Source organism: Crocodylus siamensis, chromosome 3, assembly GCF_052110815.1.
Source record: "Crocodylus siamensis isolate JL-2025a chromosome 3, ASM5211081v1, whole genome shotgun sequence".
Lineage (NCBI taxonomy): Eukaryota > Metazoa > Chordata > Crocodylia > Crocodylidae > Crocodylus > Crocodylus siamensis.
In genome coordinates this window covers 198,219,221-198,237,801 of record NC_143397.1, presented here as the reverse complement: position 1 = coordinate 198,237,801, position 18,581 = coordinate 198,219,221, and the positions used below count along the sequence as shown (strand labels likewise).

The window sequence follows — 18,581 nt, the reverse complement described above, 5'->3', positions numbered from 1 at the left end:
CTGTTGCATCTTGTTGCTGAAAAGAGTCATTAAAGCTTAAATTCAATGTTATTTTATCAACAGTGATAAAGTAATACGGCTTGTTCCAGGAAGTGAGAGAGAAACACAGGCACTGAAGTCTGTATTTCATCAACTTAAGGTGAGTTGCCGCTTCGTGGTCTCAATACATGTTCTCTTGTAGAATGCTGAAATGGGATAATTCACTTGCATTTCACCCAGTGACTGTTTCAAATCCTGAATTAGGTCAACTGAAAGAAGAAGATAGTGAACAGAGGAGGCACAAGGAGGAGGTTATAAGGGTCAGCCTGAAGAATTAGAAATAGTGGGAAGAATTCTTACTTCAACTGATCTCAAATTCCTTATGAAGATTTAGAGCCCCCCCCCCCACCCCTACAGCTAAAAAAAAAAAAGAAAAAAGAAAAATATAAAGCAGGATATCAAATATCTCACCAATTCCCTCCTAATGCTATTGCTAGCATCCTGATGCTGTTGCCCTGCTTGGCACCCCGACTGATACACCCAACGTGTCAGCACGTGAACATCGTTTCAGAATCCTGCAAAGTTAACGGAGGAGCAGCAAAACTAGTTTGAGAGAAGCACAGTGTGTTCTCACAGGAAAAAAGAAAACATGCCCAGAATGCATCATCTCCCCCAAATCTGGCCTGCTGTAGTACAGAATAATGTGGGAGGAAGGCAACCATGAGCAAGCATTAAATTTTGGCATCACAGGAAGCCAACCCTTGTAAATAGTCAAACTCTTCATGGTAAAGACCCAGGGCTAGCTTCACAAAGCTGTTAAAGCTCACAAGTGCTTCTTCAGATGTCTGAGTCTCACATCTGTTTGCCACGGTTTGCTCAATTGTTTAGCTGTGCACGACACAGGGGTTTAATTCTCCCTACAGCAAAGCAGTGTTTTTTGAAAAACACCACTTCAGTTTAGGATGTAGTAAACCCCCATGTCATGTACACCCATGTCAGAGCCCAATCCTTACCTGCCTCTCCAGCAGTGGGGAGGGGAGAGCAAACTGCTGGAGGGCAGAGCGGTCTCTGAACTGTGGTGAGCAGGGGGGAACAAGGAGACTGGTGCCTCCCTCTGTGGCAGCAGCAGCCCCCCCCACCCCCCCTAGGCGGCACCCACATGCAGGCACCCACCTGGCTTGGGGAGTCCTGGGGAAAGGGGCACCACAACTCCAGAGGGAAGCACCAGGCCCCCACACAGGTCATGCAGGCAGGCAGGCTCTGGGGGTGGGGCTGGAAATCAGGCTAGCCAGTTTTTTTTTCCTCCTTCTGTGGAGCCTGCCTTCCCAGGCTGCTGCCAGGTTGCCTGAATGGTCTGCCTGCACAGTCCCTGAGCCGCATGGAGCCCAGTGCTTTCCTCCGCGGCTGTAGAGTAGGAAACTAAAACTCTTCAGAGGTGTTTTACTTTGCAGTGCCCCGAAGTCAGTTGCTGCATCCCAAAGTCATTTAAGGCACATTATGCCACCAAATGTGCTACAGCGGCTGGAATTAATGCGCAATATGCTGCCAAATGTGCAAACAGCAATGCCATTAAAGCAGTGCAAAAGGCATTCAACCTGCTTTAAACCTGCTTAAAAGTGTTATCTACAAAATGCGTAAGGAGCCTAAAGGCCCTTAGGATAAATCTTTCAAAAGATTGAAGTTTTGCATTAATAATAAAATATTCATTGGGTAAGAAATTCCTGTTGCCAAGTCAGGTAAAGTGATTTGGTGGGTCCTAGGTGAGTAAGCTATTGGTTATACTGGGGTGATCTTCCAATTATTGGGTGCCTACAGACATGCTTTAGCATTCATAGTTTCATAGTTTCATAGTTTGTAGGGTTGGAAGGGACCTGAGCAGATCATCTAGTCCGACCCCCTGCCATGGCAGGAAAGAATACTGGGGTCAAATGACCCCAGCAAGATGTTCATCTAACCTCCTCTTAAACACCCCCAGGGTAGGAGCCTGCACCACTTCTCTTGGAAGCTGGTTCCAGACCCTAGCCGCCCTGACTGTGAAGTAGCGCCTCCTGATGTCTAGTCTGAATCTACCCTCTGCCAGCTTGTGACCGTTATTCCTGGTCACTCCTGGCGGTGCTCGGGGAAACAGTGACTTCCCCAATACCTGCTGCTCCCCCCTGACTAGTTTATAACAGGCCACTACATCCCCCCTCAGCCTTCTCTTTTGGAGGCTGAACAGGTTCAGGTCCCTCAGCCTGTCCTCATAGGGCCTGCCCTGCTGTCCCCTGATCATATGTTGTCGACATCCCTCTTGAAGTGTGGCGCCCAGAATTGGACGCAGTACTCCAGCTGCAGCCTGACCAGTGTCGCATAGAGGGGGAGGATCACCTCCTTGGACCTGCTCGAGATGCATCTGTGGATGCATGCCAAGGTGTGGTTGGCCTTCCTGACTGCCTCTCCACACTGCCGGCCCATGTTCATCTGGAGTCAATGATGACCCCCAGATCCCTTTCCGCCTCCGTGCTGATAAGAGGGGAGTTCCCCAACCTGTAGGTATGGTGCCGGTTGTTCCTCCCAAGGTGCATCACCTTGCACTTGTCTGTGTTGAAACCCATCCTATTCTCATCCGCCCACCCTTGTAACCTGTCGAGGTCTGATGCCTCACTGTCATATGTATTAAGCCCCTGCACATTTGAAAATGGCTGCAGACAAGCTTTAGCTAAAGTGCCCTGCAGACATTTTTAAATGTGCAGGGGTTTAATACATATGACACTGACCCACTTGAATTAAGAGCAGCTGTCTGGGAACTGCTGTAATTAAAATGCCCCATCACCCCCACCCCGAGCAGCAGCAGGCTGCTATAGGCAGCCATTGCCGTCAAAGTGAGTAAGCTCTCTACCTTAGGTATCTAACTCCAGAAGAGGGTTTAAAGCTATTCACAGAGGTTCAACCCAAAATTAAATTGCCTATCTTTGAATAGCAGAGCTTAGGCTCCATCCCTCTCCAGCTCATTTACTGCAGTTGCATTTAGCCAGCTCTCCACTCAGTTAACTTCTGAAGTTAATTCTGAAAATCCCATTCTGAAACACTTAGCTTTCTGCAGGGATTCTGTGGAGGCCAGGTCATCTAATTGAGAGCTGTGAATTCCACTGGGCGGCACCATTTCTAAGAGTTAAGTGTTGTAATGTTCAGCATTAATACTGAAGCCCCTTTAAGATATAGTCCCAGGTCTATGGCCTCATCTACACTGGAGGGCTTCTGTTGGTACCAGATTTGTTGACAGAAAGCAGCTGCCACAGCCAAGCTGGCAGAGGACACTCATACCCCCATGGTTTCTGGGGGTTCTGCGTAGCTGCTGCCAGAGCTATATGGCTCATCAGCTATGCTGGCAGGGGACAGTGTGTACTGTGAGAAGGAACGAGTGGTTGGAGGGACCACGTCAGCCACCAGAAGGCAGTGGACACTGGGCCTGTCTACATAGGCCTCTTCACAAGGCAGCAGCAGAAACCTTCTTTCAGAATGGCAGATTTACTTTGTTGTCAGAAATGAGGGTTTCTGTTGCTACAGAGGAAATGTAAGCAGGGACAAAACCCACCTATGTAGTATAGACCAGGTCTGTCTTTCTACAGTATCTACTTCTAGTATGATGGAGCTTTGGGCCTGATCTCATCAGCTCTGAATGTTATACTGTTATTTATTGTAATGTAAATAATAATGTCATTTAGCCAGCTACAGAAAAAAATCCAGCCATAAATTCAAGAAATCCATTTTGCATTACTTTATTGTCCTTTGTGTGCTGAGACATAGGAAGGAAAACGTGTTTTTCCCTCTCCTAGTGCAAACCCTGTAGAGCCAAAGGTTTACTCACAGCCCCCAACTTCTTATTATAGTCTCCCTTAGGCTCACAAAGAGATTCCTGCTGCAAATGTCAAGTGAGAGAAGTAGAAACTTGAACAAATAATTCCATGCTGCACCTCTTATAAAAGGGTAAAATAATTTTAGCAAGGTGCACTGGAATCTGACTTGTTAATTATGAAATGATTGATTATTATGCTAAGTTATTGAAAGAGTTTCTTTTTTTTAAAAAGTACCTGTATATCATAATATTCATAACCTCATATCTGTGCTCAGTTCTTGAACACAGACATAGTTTGGCTGATTCTGAAGCCTCAGTGCTACAATTTCCTCTGCATCTTCTCCACTACCCGTCTACATTGGTGGGAGAAATGGGTGCCAGTGGACTACACAATTGTGGATATACTTATCATTCGTCTACCTCACTCCTTTTCCAACCTTCCCCAGGTGCACTGGAACCAGTTTTTGTGGGTGCCCAATACCCAAAATTCCAGCTAAAGTCAGTGGTATCTGTAACTATTCAGCTACTGAAATGGGGTGTGTGGAAAACTAGGTATTTAGGCCAGGTACAAGACTTTAAAATGAACTTGCATTAAGCACACACAAAGTGCTGTAAACCCATAACAGAACAGACATTCATGGCACTTAAAGCTCTTTAAAAATGTCAGATAACACTCCTAAGTTAACCCTCAATAGATGTGCTATTAGACTAAAGTGTTTTAGATTAAAGTGCTTTTCTGAATGTCTATGCCACATCTATTATACGTTAAGCTAGGTCACATTCACTGGTATGCCCGGGGCCTCTCACAGGGCAGCAGGCTTGCCTCAGGCAGAGCTTGTCTGGTCTGCTTGTGCCAGTTTGGCCTCACCCTCTCAGCTGTCACTAACCTGAGCCAGTGATAGCCTCTGATCCCAGCTATCTGTAAGCCACAGCCTGGCCTTTGGGTGGGAACGGAGTTTTCTGTCCTCACAGCTGCCGTAGCCACACTGCAGCCTCGCCTTTGGGGGGGTGAGAGCTTTCCCCTAGCTGCAGTCAGCAGTGGCTGCATGAGTTTCCTGTGCTACTTTTCACTGCATTAGGAACCAATCCCAGCCCCACAAGATCCAAGCCACCAAGCCATAAGCACCTACACCACAGGGGGCGCTCCTTTTGCACCCCCCAACAGAATTCCCAGCACAGAGAAAAGCAGTTCTGGGAACTCGCACTGCCACTGAGCTGCAGCTGGGGGAAAGGAGCCCCCTGCCATGTGGGGACCCAGCCTGACCCCCAGCAAGACCCAAGCTGGGAGGTCAGGGAGGCCTAGCTGACAAGGGGACTCTTTTCCCCAGCTCCAGCCAGCAGTGACAGCACAAGTTCCTGCACCACTTTTCACTGTGCCAGGAACTCTGGCAGTGGATGGGGTGGAAAAGGAGCCTGCCCTGCCACAGTGGAGCCCAGCCTAGCCCCCCAGCAAGACCTGAGCCAGGAAGATGGTGTGGGGGGAGGGGCTGCCCAGCAGGCAGGCTCCTTTTCTGCCCCCACATCCCCTACCAGAGTTCCCAGCGTGTCAAAAAGTGGCTCAGGGTACTTGCACTGCCACTACTGGATGCAGCTGGAGTGGAAAAAAGCACCCCTGCTGAGCAAGCCACCCCAGGCTTCCTAGCTCAAATTTTGCTTGGGGCTAGGCCAGCCCCCTCCACCTTCCCCCCGTGCCCCCAGCTTCTTTTCCAGCCTTCCCAGTGCTGGAGTTCCCAGTGTAGTGAAAAGTAGTGCAGGGAAATTGTGCTGCTGCTGCTGCTGCTGCTGCTACAAGGGAGCCCCCATCATGAAGGCCCCCCCCCCACCATTTGCTGGCTAGGGTCTGAGGGGTGGGGCTGGTAGAGAGGGCTTCCTTCTCCTCACCCCCTGAGCTGCTCCTGACAGTCCCCAGCTGGGGGGCAGGGAGTGGGACTGGGGGGTGGGCTGCTCTGGCATCCTCCTGGGAGGTGTACAGGAGCACCCCCCATCTGCTGGCCTTGGCCAGTGTAGGCAAGTGCCAAGCCCTGCCCCCCTAATTAAACAGCACAAGTCTGTTTGGTTGGAACACACATATCGTTTTACATAAAGTGCGATAGTTAGAGCACTTTCTGCCAGGGTCCTTCTGAAAGTCTGTACTTAGCTTTATTGTTCAGCATCACTTCATGCCCTCCCCCATCCTACTATTCAAGCAGGCATGCATACGCATATACAGACATGGTTCTCTGGATAGATGTGGTATCTTTTATTAGACGAACTAAATAGTTGGAAAAATTGTTCTCTGCAAGTTTTCAGGCTCAATCACCCTGCTTCAGGCATAGGGAGAGTTTGCTGGTGTAATGTGTGCTCTCCTGGGTAGAATAGAAGCCAATATGCAAAATGCAGGTCACATATGTTCTAAGAAGAAGGGCAAATCTACCTCAGTGAGACAGAATATGTATTCTTGCTCTCTAATTTTAAATATGATCTTATGACAGGACACTAAGAAAAAGAAATTGTAATTAATGTAACAATTGAAAATTCCAGGGGAAAAAAACACTGACGTATTCACAGCTCTACAAATCCATCAGTGCAGTGAATGACACACAAAACACAAAATCTGTAGGTTATAGCAGTATTGTAAAAATTAATTATGGGTTTTTTTGTTTTTTCTTCTAGGCTCCAGAGAGTCTTTGATTATTACATTTTAGACTAAAAAACCCTGAAGTGTTCTAAGAGGCATCTATTCCAAATGCTTTTTGGTTTGGGTTGTAAATTTATATCCCCTGATCATATTACTCTCATCCTCCATTCCTCAAGGGGAAAAAACAAATAAACCTGGAACCAGTGTGACAGAACTCAGAATCCTTTCAAGAATCAACATGTTTCTAACTAAATAACCACAAAATAGCTACATTGCTATTTTGCCCAAGTATTTCAGTATTATATATAATAAGCTATTTTACTAAGGTGATTCAATGTATACATTTCAGCTATTTCAAGAACAAAACCTTTTCAAAAATATGATTTCAGAAGCCAACAATTGATTTGATCTGTTTTAGATTGCAATACTCCCCACCACCCACCAAGATTGATGAGCCAAAATAGAATTCCAGTGCTTCACTGAGATATTTAGGCTTGTGTTTAAAGTTAGAGACACAATTAAATGAGGATCACAGACTTCACTCTGCTATGAGGTGTATTAAGACTCAGACGTGCAAGTGTGCTTTATGAGATATGCCCAATGCCAACCTAACTCTGTTCCCTCTGCCTTCAGTACGAGTAGAGATGGATTTTGGAAAATCCTGTTACAAATAGTTCTACTGGAAGACTAAAATATGAACAATTTGAAAGCTCTGAATGGATCCCAAAGTCACTGCAAACTCAGGGACAGAGTCTGGCTAATACTTTCACACAAAGGCTAAGTACAGATAGTCAAAAAGCATGGGGCAGAATCAATTAAATCTTCGCATGTTTCTCTAAACTGCATAGATTGGACTGATAATGAACATAACTCGTATTCACTCTTCAGTTGGGGAAAACAAGCAAATGCCTGCACTGGCCCAGGTCAGAAGGTAGGGAGGGATGCTCCCGCTGGCCTCCCAGCCTGCCAAGCAGTACCAAACCCAGCTGAGCCTAGCTAAGCAGGGCCATCCCTGATTGGCTGCCTAGCACATGCTCCCAATCCCCTGCTGTCCCCCCTGCTCCCAGGGGGTGGCGAGAAATGGAGCCCCATGCCACAGGAAATTTCCCTTGCCCTGGCCCTGGGCTCCCCCAAGCCAGGATCTGCCCAGCTGTAGGGAGCCCCATGCTGTGGTAGTTTCCACCCCCACTCATGGGCTAGCTCCTCAGCTCCACTCCTGGTGAGTCTCTGCCTCTGATCTGCACAGGGGAGGGGAAGGAGCCCCCTGATCTAGTCCCCAGCCCCCCCCAAGATGGGGTCTGCCCAGTGGTGGTTCCCTTACACCTGCCCAGCAGAAGGCAGAACTGAGCACCTGGCCTGGCCAAGTGGGGAGAGCAGAATCCCTCACGGCACAGGGCTCCCCACAGCTCTGCAGACCCCTGGTCAGGGGGGTGGGAACCAGGGGCTCCTTCCCCACCCCACCACGGGTCAGAGGCAGTGACTCACAGGGGACAGGGCTCAGCAGCGAGGCTGGGGCAGGGAAAACCCAGTTTGGCAGACCCCATATCAGGAGGGCTGTGACAGAGGCAGAAGAAGCTCTTTTTCCCCCACCTCTCCCCCCACTGCCCCACTGGGCTCACAGGTTCAAGCAGAATGCAGGTGAGGGAGCAGAGGCTTTGCTACCTCCACTCTGTGGCAGCCCAGAGATGGGGTTGGCTGGAGCAGAGGAGCACTGGCAGAAGCTAACCTGCCCACCCTGCAATGAAAGTGGTCAGCGAGGGGGTTGCAAAATATGCTGGGATGCTGGGGGACTGCAACCTAAGTTGAGCTGAGAGGGAACCTGAAACAGAAGTTTGATAGACCAGTCTAACCTAAACTGATTACATCTGATACTACATCAATCCAGCTCTATCTTAAACCAGGTTCCACCAGTTTGAAACCTGTCTATATTCACTGAAGTTCTGTTCTGTTACAGGTTTAGACCAGATTCCAGTCATTTATACCAGTTTGTGTGTAATTTCTGTACCTAGCCGAAAACATATTATGAAGCTGCCCTAAAGGGTCAGTCAAGGATTTCCCCCTGCATGACAAAGACTCAACTCCAGTTTGGCTACTTCTGAATTTCCATCTGTGTAGCACCTGGATGCATCACAGTAATGTATCTCTCCTTACACTGTGCTTCCTATTTTACATCTGGGAAATGAAGGCCCAGAAGGGCAAAATACCAGTGTCACACAGAAAATCTGGTAAAACAGAGCTGAATCCAGGTCTGAACCCAGATCCTAAATGATTTTGACCACTGTATCGAGCAGTATAGAGATCCTCTAGGCTCTATACTGCTCTGTTGGCACCTGAAATATTAGTTGGTAGCAGGTACGCTCTGAAACGAGAGAGTCATAACTGGAATGAAGAAAAACTAAGTAGTATCAGGAAATCAGTGAATCCCCAACTGCTTTGGGGGCTGGGGATGAAGTATGAACAGGTAATTTAAAAGCCTCATTTGTCTTATACCACCCTGATGTGGCAGTAGTGGAGCTCTGGTGACCCTGAGAATCTGAGCTTATAGCTAGGTGCATTTTATGTTGTTTATTTAATTCCCCTCTCTCTAAAGTCTGTGCTCAACATGTCCCTTCCACATATCATTTGACCTGCCCTTTACAGTCTGTAGAATCAAAGAAAGACACCTCTCCCCTCTGAGCTGAATGTTTGCAATATACTGAGTACATTTGCTCAAGCTTAAGAGGTCAGAGAAGATTTCTCAAGTTGTTCTGTCACAAAGCACTGTCCTTCAATCTCAGCCAGTCATCACAAAGGAACTTGTACGTGAAGGTGAAACAAATGCAAATCTTCCCCTTCTTTTATGATCCACTGATTAGACAGAGGCAAGAGCAAGCAGGAGCAGGACAAACTCTTTCTTCTTTAGTAGTATTGAGGTGATGTTGTCATCATGGCCCAGAATATATGCAAAAGGCAAGAATTCTTGTGGGTGATATCTTTTATTGGACCAACGATATGGTTGTTATAGACATAGATGAGTTTTCAGATAGCATAGTACCCTTCTGGCATCTTTTTTTTATTTATTTAATCACTGTTTTTTACTGGGTGAGTTTTCCTAAGTAAACAGCATATTTTAGAGTTTCTCCTGCTTTTTCTGGCCTAAACTAAACTAGAAGGTCACTTCTACTGCTCCTAAGCATGCTATATTACTCAGGCACTAGAGGAGAGAGGTTTAACTGACAGATTTATTTACCCAGTTTAAGAACAACACAGATAGAAAAGAAAAAAAAAAGCCTGTACAAGCTGAAAGGACTGGCACACTTGATAGTAGAAAGCTGGGCAGTGGGGTACCTCACTTAATGTATTTTAAAAGGGAGAAAGAAGCTAGTACTGGAACATATACACTTTGTCTGCTGTAGAATTATAAACCTTCAATTCAGAGCAGCTTCCAACAGAAGATTTTTAGGATTAGGATGAATAGGTTGCAGTTTGGGAAAAGAAACCTGAAGAAAGAATCCTTTCTTGGATGCTGCTTACGTATGCCAAAACCAAGAGCGCTTAGCCTCTGAACTATGGAGCCATAGCATCCAGCCTGCAGGGCCCCCCATAGGTTGGGCAATTTGGCAGCAGAGGAGCAGTAGCACTTAATACTGACACCCTTCCCCTGCTGCCAAATTCCCAAGCCCCATGTGGCTAGGTCAGGATTAAACCACATTCTCCCCCATGTGACAATATCAATTGATTAATACCCATGCAGTTGGGTCAGGACCACGCTATGCCCTTCTATCCTGTGTGGCTGGATCAGGCCACTGCTGTACCTGCCCATGTGCCAAATGAGGTCCACAGCCAGATCCCATCTGCAGATGGATTGGGCACTCCCCATCCAGCCCATGAGGCAAAAAGTTTGGGCACCACTGACCTAAACTAAGCATTCTAAGTGGGATACTCTTGGAATTTGTTGTATGCAAGTGCTTGTGGTAGTGGGAAGGGAATGGCTTATTTATTATTGAAGTTTGCTTTCAGGCATAAAAAAAGGCTACTTTAAACTCCATGTGCCCCTGCATTGAGCCTAGCACATGCCCAAAGAGGAATTGCATTAACTGGACATGACTCACCCAACTTCTGTATAGATTGGGCACTTCAGCAGAGCTTTTTTGACACTTTTATCTAATAGCTGATTGAATCAGCTATTAGATAAAAATGCGAAAAAGCCCCAGTAAAGCGCTCAATCTATATAGATGCTGCAGAGCTGGGTTGAACTAACATGCTGCTGCTTCTGATGAAGCACATTTTCTTTCTTCCCCACATCTGTCAGCACCCAAAATGTCATATGGTATGTCTCTACTACATAGTTTGGGTGCTAGTAGCAGCAGTGCAGGCACAAAAGCATGGAACACACCGCATATAGCAAAACCCATCCAAGAAGCTGGGCAAATATTCAAAAATCCATGTTAAGCTCCATAGATACACTGCTAGCCATACCTAATGTCCACACGAGCTGCTACTACAGTACAGGTGGCCCCAGAATTCCACAATGGGCATCTGAAGCAACTTGAAGCAAGGTCTGCCTTTTTGAAAAGTGTCTGAACCTGTGTAACAGGGTGCCTGAAACACCCTGCCATGGAGAGAATAAAGGGGAAACAAAAAGAACAAGCAAGGGAAGCCATGGCGAGCCTGGATAAGAAAGACACCATGCTCCAAAAGATCAGAGGAGCCAGTTGGGACCACAGCGGATCAAAGTCTGCCACAGCAAATCCAACCACTGGGGTTCAAACCCGGGAAGAGGAGAATGGTGTGATCAAAGGAAAGGAAAAAACTGCACCAGAGAGGAAAAGAAGAAGCAGATGGGCAATGAATGAGAGGCTGCCATGGCAGACCCAGCTGAGGAAAAGAGGATTTAAGGGATGCCAAGGAGGCATCCAGGGGGGAGAGAAAGCGCAGGAGCAGTGAGGAGAAGAACCAAGGACAGGCAAGGGGAGAGGACTGACCCCAGAGCCAGAGGAAGAACTCTGGTCTCCCAACTTACCTGGTAGGAACCAAGTGGAGATTTGATCCAATGAAGAGGATCGGTGGGGGGACTGAGGAGGTAATTCAGCCAGTGAGTCAAGTAATGGTGAGTGAAGAGAACCGCTCTGGAGAGCTAGAGGAAGAATCAACGCACAGATGAAATTACTCACTGAGAGTGGGGGTGGAAAGGAGAAAGTCAGTCCCAGTCCTGGGAGGGAAATGGGGGACCTGAAGTAAGGGTTAGCAGTCTTGGGTCCCGAGCAGGGAAGAATGGAGCAAGCAACCACTGAACCAAAGACTCCAGTTGAAAGTCCTTCAGACGAAAGCAGGAATATTGGCCTCAGAGGCAAGTAACAATGCCCAGAACATCAGGTATGGTGAGGCCAGGGGATGAGGATGATGGAGCCCTGTGAAGAGCCACCAGCTTCCTGAGCCTAGGACCAACCTCTACTGTCTCCCAAGGGTGTCCAGATATATCTCCCATAACATAAAAAGTGTGGCAGGTGATCTTTCCAATGATAGGACACTATCACTTCAGTTAGGAGGCAATGTGGCTCTAGACAGCACTCCACCCATATCCTTACAACCTGATTGGGCCTCACACAACCTACCATAATGCAAAGGCCTGACTGCTCTGAGTAATGCATAATGAATCATTCATTCCACATATTTTAACTTTCTGCTAACAAACTGTCCTATGGGCAGGTCACATTAATCATAATCACGGAGTAATTTTCACAAATTAGTTTTGGTCTGCAACACCTTTGCCAGCAATTCATTGTGATCAATCACCATTGTACATTAACACATTGTTGGATAGCTTCAATTGGATGTGTGGGGAACATACCATTTTCCTGCTCCACCACTCAGAGTGAAACTAGTTACCTTTACATTTCAAAATTTGCTAGCTACAGATTCTCCACAATATTTCTTTTACTGTATCTGCTGACAATAAAACCATTCAGAAGGTGAGACCAAGGAAGACCTAAATGTAATGATTCCAGTTTGCCATTTCCTCTGACTATACTCATATGCAACTAAACTGTAACTCAGATGTAACTGAAGCAGTAGAGAGATTACCTCCACTCCTATCCCTGCTCACTCGGTCCTAAGAATTAGAGTAGATCATCTGCTGCTCTAACTTTTGTTACTGAGTAAGATCTGCAGTGCTCTTTACACCAGAAAGGGTTAGAGATAAGGGATTGTGGTCCTCCATGCTCATGCTCTGTAAAGAGCTGTGTCTTGGGTCATTCCTGACCACCTTCCTTTCCCCTCCCTCATGCCAAGGGTCCAGATGGAGGTGGCTAGAATAAGTCTGTATGGCTCTTTTCAGATGTTACATTTATGAAACGATTAGCATTTTAATTGGGCAATAAATTGTAACACAGCAAACATTCAGGAAATTTAACATGCAGTAAAAATGGCAAACTACTCACAGTAATGGTGAACCAGCCACAAATTTTGAACTACAATTCCTAATTTATGTCAATATCAGCATAATCTGTATTCCCAATTTTCTGAACTCCTGAAGCTTCCCCTGACATGCTTTGGCTGTCAGTTTAGTAGCAGATCAGAGCTACTGGGGCTATCTCTCCACTCTGGTCTCATGCTGGCACTCCTTTTCTTTCTGCTGTAGCTCACATTGGCAGTGTTTATTTTTGGGCTGGCACTGATAATTTCAGTCTGTAAGTATTCCATTTCTAAAATCAGCCTCTGTCTTCTCCCTCAGGCCCCCACCTCCACCACCATACTTCTCTTCTAACAACACTTTGACCTAATGACCAAAGTAGAGACTCTGCCCTGTGTTAAACAGGCTGCTGCCTCCACTGGTCATTTCCCCATTTACACCAAGGAAATAGTCACCAAGCTTGTGCTGTGGTGCTTGCAATTGTGTAAGTGGCAAATGCGCATCAGTGCACAGAAAATGGTGGCGGTGAGCTTTTGAACTAAAATGGTGCCATTTTCTGCACACTGACAGGCATTTTGCTACTTATACAACTGCAAGCGCCACAGCACAGTGCACATCAGCTTGCGTGCGGAGCAGACTCAGTTAATCAAATCTGCTCCAACCTGCCAGTTGCCAGCACGTCATGGGATGAAAAGGTATGTGTATAAATGCCCCAAGATCTTTCTTGATTGTTCTCTACTGATGTTTTTTACACCTATAAAATTACACTTCTAGATCTCACAGTAAAGTAAAACTAGTTATGCTTTTGTTACCGGCATCTCACATAATTCTACAGACTTGTTTCTTTAGCTGTGCATAACTTCTTTTCCTCTTCACCTTTTGCTATTTTTCCCCAGAAAGACAGACCCTTTTTATCCCCTCTTCTTTTTCTCCCTCTCGCAAAGAACTTGCTTTGTCTTTCTCTACTCCTGGCGCTTACTAGAAGTTCACTGCAGTTAGTAGGTCCCAAAAAAACTGCCACCAAATTTGTCACAGTTCTCAGGTTCACCACCTGTCAGACTCATTCATAGTTTCCTTGAGGGTATTACATGTCCTCCAGCCATCACCTGTTTCAAAACAAAAGCCAGTGGATCCTCAATCCCTACAGACTGTGCGCCCTTTTAGGCTGCAATCTTTTGCAGTATACTGTGACCACCTTAGCAGGTCTGGCTTCAGTTCAATACCTTCCATTCTGTTCTCTGATCAGAGCATTTTTACACATGTACCTGACATAGTGCTGGGCACTTTTACTTAGCAAGCCACGCTAATTAAAAGTGCCTGATGTCATGTCAGGAACACACGTATCAGCGGCACAGCATGCCTCTGCACTGAGAAAATGGCAGCAGTGCACTTTGAACTAAAGCACATCGAACGTGTTTTACCTCAAACCACATCGCTGCCATTTTTTCAGCATGGAGGTGCATTGCGCTACTGATACATGTGTCATGGGAGGCTGCCAGAGCACATCAATTTACATGCTCCAGCAGACTCGATTAGTGGAATCTGCTCCGATGCACTGAATTTCCAGCATGTCGAAGCAGGCTCCTCACATATGTGCAAGTACCTGTGGGGGCAGTGACTTGGCTATTCAGTCACCAGTCAGCTTTCTAAAAGCAAAGCCAAGCAATGCATTATTTATTCAGACCATGACCCATTTTAGAACATATTCAAAGAAGACAAATCTGAAGTCAAGAAACAGACAATATTCTGTGGAAGATGGGTGAATCTTCCATACACAGACCTAAAGTACTTCAGGTCCACCGGGGCCTGTCCCTATTAGTCACAGTCTCATGTCTGTCAGTTTTCAGATAATGAAAGAATTCTGAGTAAGTTGTTTGTTAGAACCTTTGTTAAGCCAGGCTTTTGATTTTTCAATTCAGAGATGGGAGAGGGAGAGAGGGAGAGGGATTAAACCTCAAAAAAAACTTTAAAAAACCACACATGGGACTTACTTGCACTTTTTCAGCACTGATGATCTGAATTTATTATTACCACTGTCTTTAGTTTCTCTTGAAAGTATCCCTGATCTTACTCATTTAGCCAGAAATACAATCACTAACAAACTCATAAAGATGCGTGTGACAGCATCAACATAATGGACAAAAGTTCATGAATGCAAAGCCTGTGTCATAACTTGTCCTCCTCCTATAACTCATCTGCATCTATACCTCTCAAAATGATTGTCCATTGCCACCGGCTTTTGTCCAGAAGATAATTTGAGGATCCTGTTGATTTATGACCATTTCATGGTTTAAATCCATTTGACTTAACTGACTGGAACAAATGCCACATACAAAATAGTTCACAGACAATTGAGGCTTAGTTTCTCAGACCTTCTTTTATAAACTCTCTACTTCAGAACCTCTCATTCAAAACTTCAGGGTCAATGTCAGTGACTTCCAAGCTGTTTCTTTATCAAATAAAAGTTGGTTGCACTTGTAAAATGAGCACAACAGCTGCTGTTTCATGAGCAATTCTGGTGTAACATGCAGAATTGCATCATCTAGATTCTCTAGTACTTTTACAAAACTGCACAGGTGCAGACAGAAGCCTCTTTGAGCAGTGGAAGGGACAAAGAGACTGGGTCTTGAAGTCATACCTGAATCCCTTTCTATTTTCTTACTCTTACAACAGCTGCTCACATACTGTAGTCCTAGTGTACAGCATTTATTAAAAAAACAAAACAAAACAAAACAACTACTGATTACAGGAAACCCTTACTATTCACAGGTTCAGCATTCGCGGTTTCAAATATTCATGAATGCTGAACCCACTTTTTAAATACACTTAAAGGAGCTCCCCAGGAGCTCTGTACTTGCTGCCACTGGGCTCCCACCGCCACCACCCGGCTCCTGACACTGCCAGAGCAGCCATGCCCCCAGCCACGAGGGGCACTGGGTTCATGAAGGCAAACAGCGCTCATGAACACAGTGCCTTATTCGCAGATTTTGCCATTCACGGGGGATACGAGAATGTATCCCCCGCAAATGGCGGGGGTCGCCTGTACCTTGTTCCATATAGTTATCCTGCAGAGCTTTATGGAAGCCCTGAAGCCCATCATACATATAGTTTCATAGTTGGTGGAGTCGGAAAGGACTAAGCAGATCATCAAGTCCGACCCCCTGCCATGGGCAGGAAAGGATGCTGGGGTCAAATGACCCCGGCTAGGTGGCTTGTCTAACCTCCTTTTGAAGACCCCCAAGGTAGGGATGAGCACCACTTCCCTTGGAAGTTGGTTCTAGCTCCTAGCCACCTGGACTGTGAAGTAGTGCCTCCTGATATGTAGCCTGAATCCACTCTCAGTCAACTTATGGCTGTTGTTCCTTGTTACCCCACTAGTGCTCGGGCGAACAGGGACTCTCCCATTGCCTGCTGGTCCCCCCGGGCAAGTTTATAGGCAGCCACCAGATCTTCTCAGCATTCTTTTGTGGAGGCTGAACAGGTTCAGGTCCTGTAGCCTCTCTTCATAGGGCCTTCCCTGCTGCCCCTGATCATGTGAGTGGCCCTCCTCTGGACCCTCTTATGCTATCCATCCCCTCCTGAAGTTCGGCACCCAGAACTGGATGCAGTACTCCAACTGCAGCCTAACCAGTGTCTCATAGAGAGGGAGAATCACCTCCCTGGGCCATCTCATGATGCTTCTATGAATACGACAAGGTATGGCTAGCCTTCCTGACCACATCCCTACATTGGCGGCCCATGTTCATCTTGGAATCAATAGTGACACCAAGATCCTTTTCTGCCTCTGTGCTGACAAAAAGGGAGTTCCCCAGACTGTAGGTATGCTGCTGGTTCTTACTTCCCAGTTGCAACACCTTGCACTTGTCCGTATTGAAACCCATCCTAGTCTCATCTGCCCACCTCTGTAACCTGTCCAGATCCAGTTCTAGCCTGTCCCTTTCTTCTAGCATGCTCACTTCTCCCCACATCTTAGTATCATCTGCAAACTTGAACAAGATGCTTTTCACCCCTCACCCAAATCGCCGATGAAGATATTGAACAGTGCGGGCCCGAGGACTGAGCCCTGGGGAACCCCACTGCCCACATCCTTCCAGGCCAAAAATGACCTGTCCACCACTACTCTCTGGATGCGGCCCTCCAGCCAATTTGTGACACATCTGACTGTGCAGGCATTGACACCACAGTCGCCTAATTTTTTAATGAGGATGGGGTGAGATACAATGTCAAAGGCCTTCCTAAAGTCCAAAAAGACTACATCCACAACGACACCTGCATCCATGGCTTTTGTGACCTGGTCATAGAAGGCCACCAGACTGGTCTGACAGGACCTGCCTCTAATGAACTCATGTTGCTTGCCCCTGCTGGGCCCTTGCAGATGTGCTCCTGGATAATTTTCTCAAACAGCTTCCCCAGGACTGAGGTAAGACTAACGGGCCTATAGTTTCCAGGGTCCTCTTTCCTCCCTTTTTTGAAAATGGGGACCACGTTGGCCCTTTTCTAGTCCTCTGACACCTCACCAGAGCACCATGAGTGTTCATAAAGCTGTGCCGGGGTCCTGCAATGACCTCTGCCAATTCCCTAAGCACTCTGGGGTAGAGATCATCAGGACCTGCTGATTTGAACATGTCTAGTCCCTCCAGGAGTTTCCGGACTAGGTCCTCACTGACCCTAGGCCTGGTTGCGCCTCCCCTGGGTCTGTCCAAAATCCCAGTGGGGGGGAATGTCCCTATCCCTGCTCAGAAAAATGGAAGCAAGGCATATGTTAAAGAAATTAGCTATGTCATCTGCTGCTACCACCAGATTACCAAGCATGTCCTGCAGAGGCTATATTCATGTCGCTGATTACTAACCTATATTCATGTCACTGATTACTTCTCCCCAGATGAACATATATTTGTTACTGTCTTTGGACATTCTTCTTGGATACTGAATCATAGAAATTAGGGCTGGAAGGGACATCGAAAGTTTGAGTTGAACCCCCCTGCTCTGGCCAAGAATACTGCTGAGATCAAATGATCCCAGCAAGGTGTCAGTCTTCTTGAAGACTTCCAACGTTGAGGACTGCAACACTTCCTTGGGAAGTCTATTCCAGATTCTGGTCACCCTTACCATAAAGAAGTTCTTCCTTATATCCAACCTGAAACCATCCCCTAACAGTTTATGACCATTGATCCTTGTCCTCCCCTGGGGCACCCTAGTGAACAGTTTTTCTCCCAGCTCCTGATAGTCACCCTTACATACATATAGATGGCCACCAAGTCCCCCCTCAGTCTTCTCTTCCTCAGGCTGAAGAGTCCCAGATCCCTTAGTTTTTCCTCATGGGCTAGGGACAGACATTACACATAAACTGGTTTAAGTGATCAGAAACTCATTTAAACTGTAACAGAACAAATGTTCAGTGCAAATAAACCAGTTTGAAAATAGCTGAAACTGGTTTGAGATAAACCTGGTTGAATGTAGTATCAGACTTAATTGATTTGAGTCAAACCAGCCCCTGCCCTCTGCTCCCTGGCTGGAGCTCAGCAGAGACTGCAGGCATCTGCCTGGCTTCCCCCTGCTTCCCCTCTTGTCTCCCCATCCCTTCTGCCTTACACAGACATGTCTCAGCATTAGCTAGCTGATCACATGCTGGCTACACTCCATGCTGTGGCAGACAGGACAAAGGCAGAATCAACAGATAGCTGGTAATGTCCTTCTATTGTTTTCTTAATGGAGTAATAAACACTGAGTTAGGGGTGATAAACACTGTGTTATCGATT

General features: G+C 46.5%; 1 protein-coding gene across 1 annotated transcript in view; it reads left to right on the top strand.

Annotated features, from left to right (window-relative positions):
* CPA6 (carboxypeptidase A6) overlaps window positions 1–18,581 on the top strand; it is a 134,836-nt gene that overhangs the window by 48,980 nt on the left and 67,275 nt on the right. Inside the window, exon 2 of the mRNA XM_090040115.1 lies at window positions 64–139. Coding sequence (XP_089896241.1) covers window positions 64–139 — 76 coding nt within the window. The remainder of the gene's footprint in view (window positions 1–63; window positions 140–18,581) is intronic.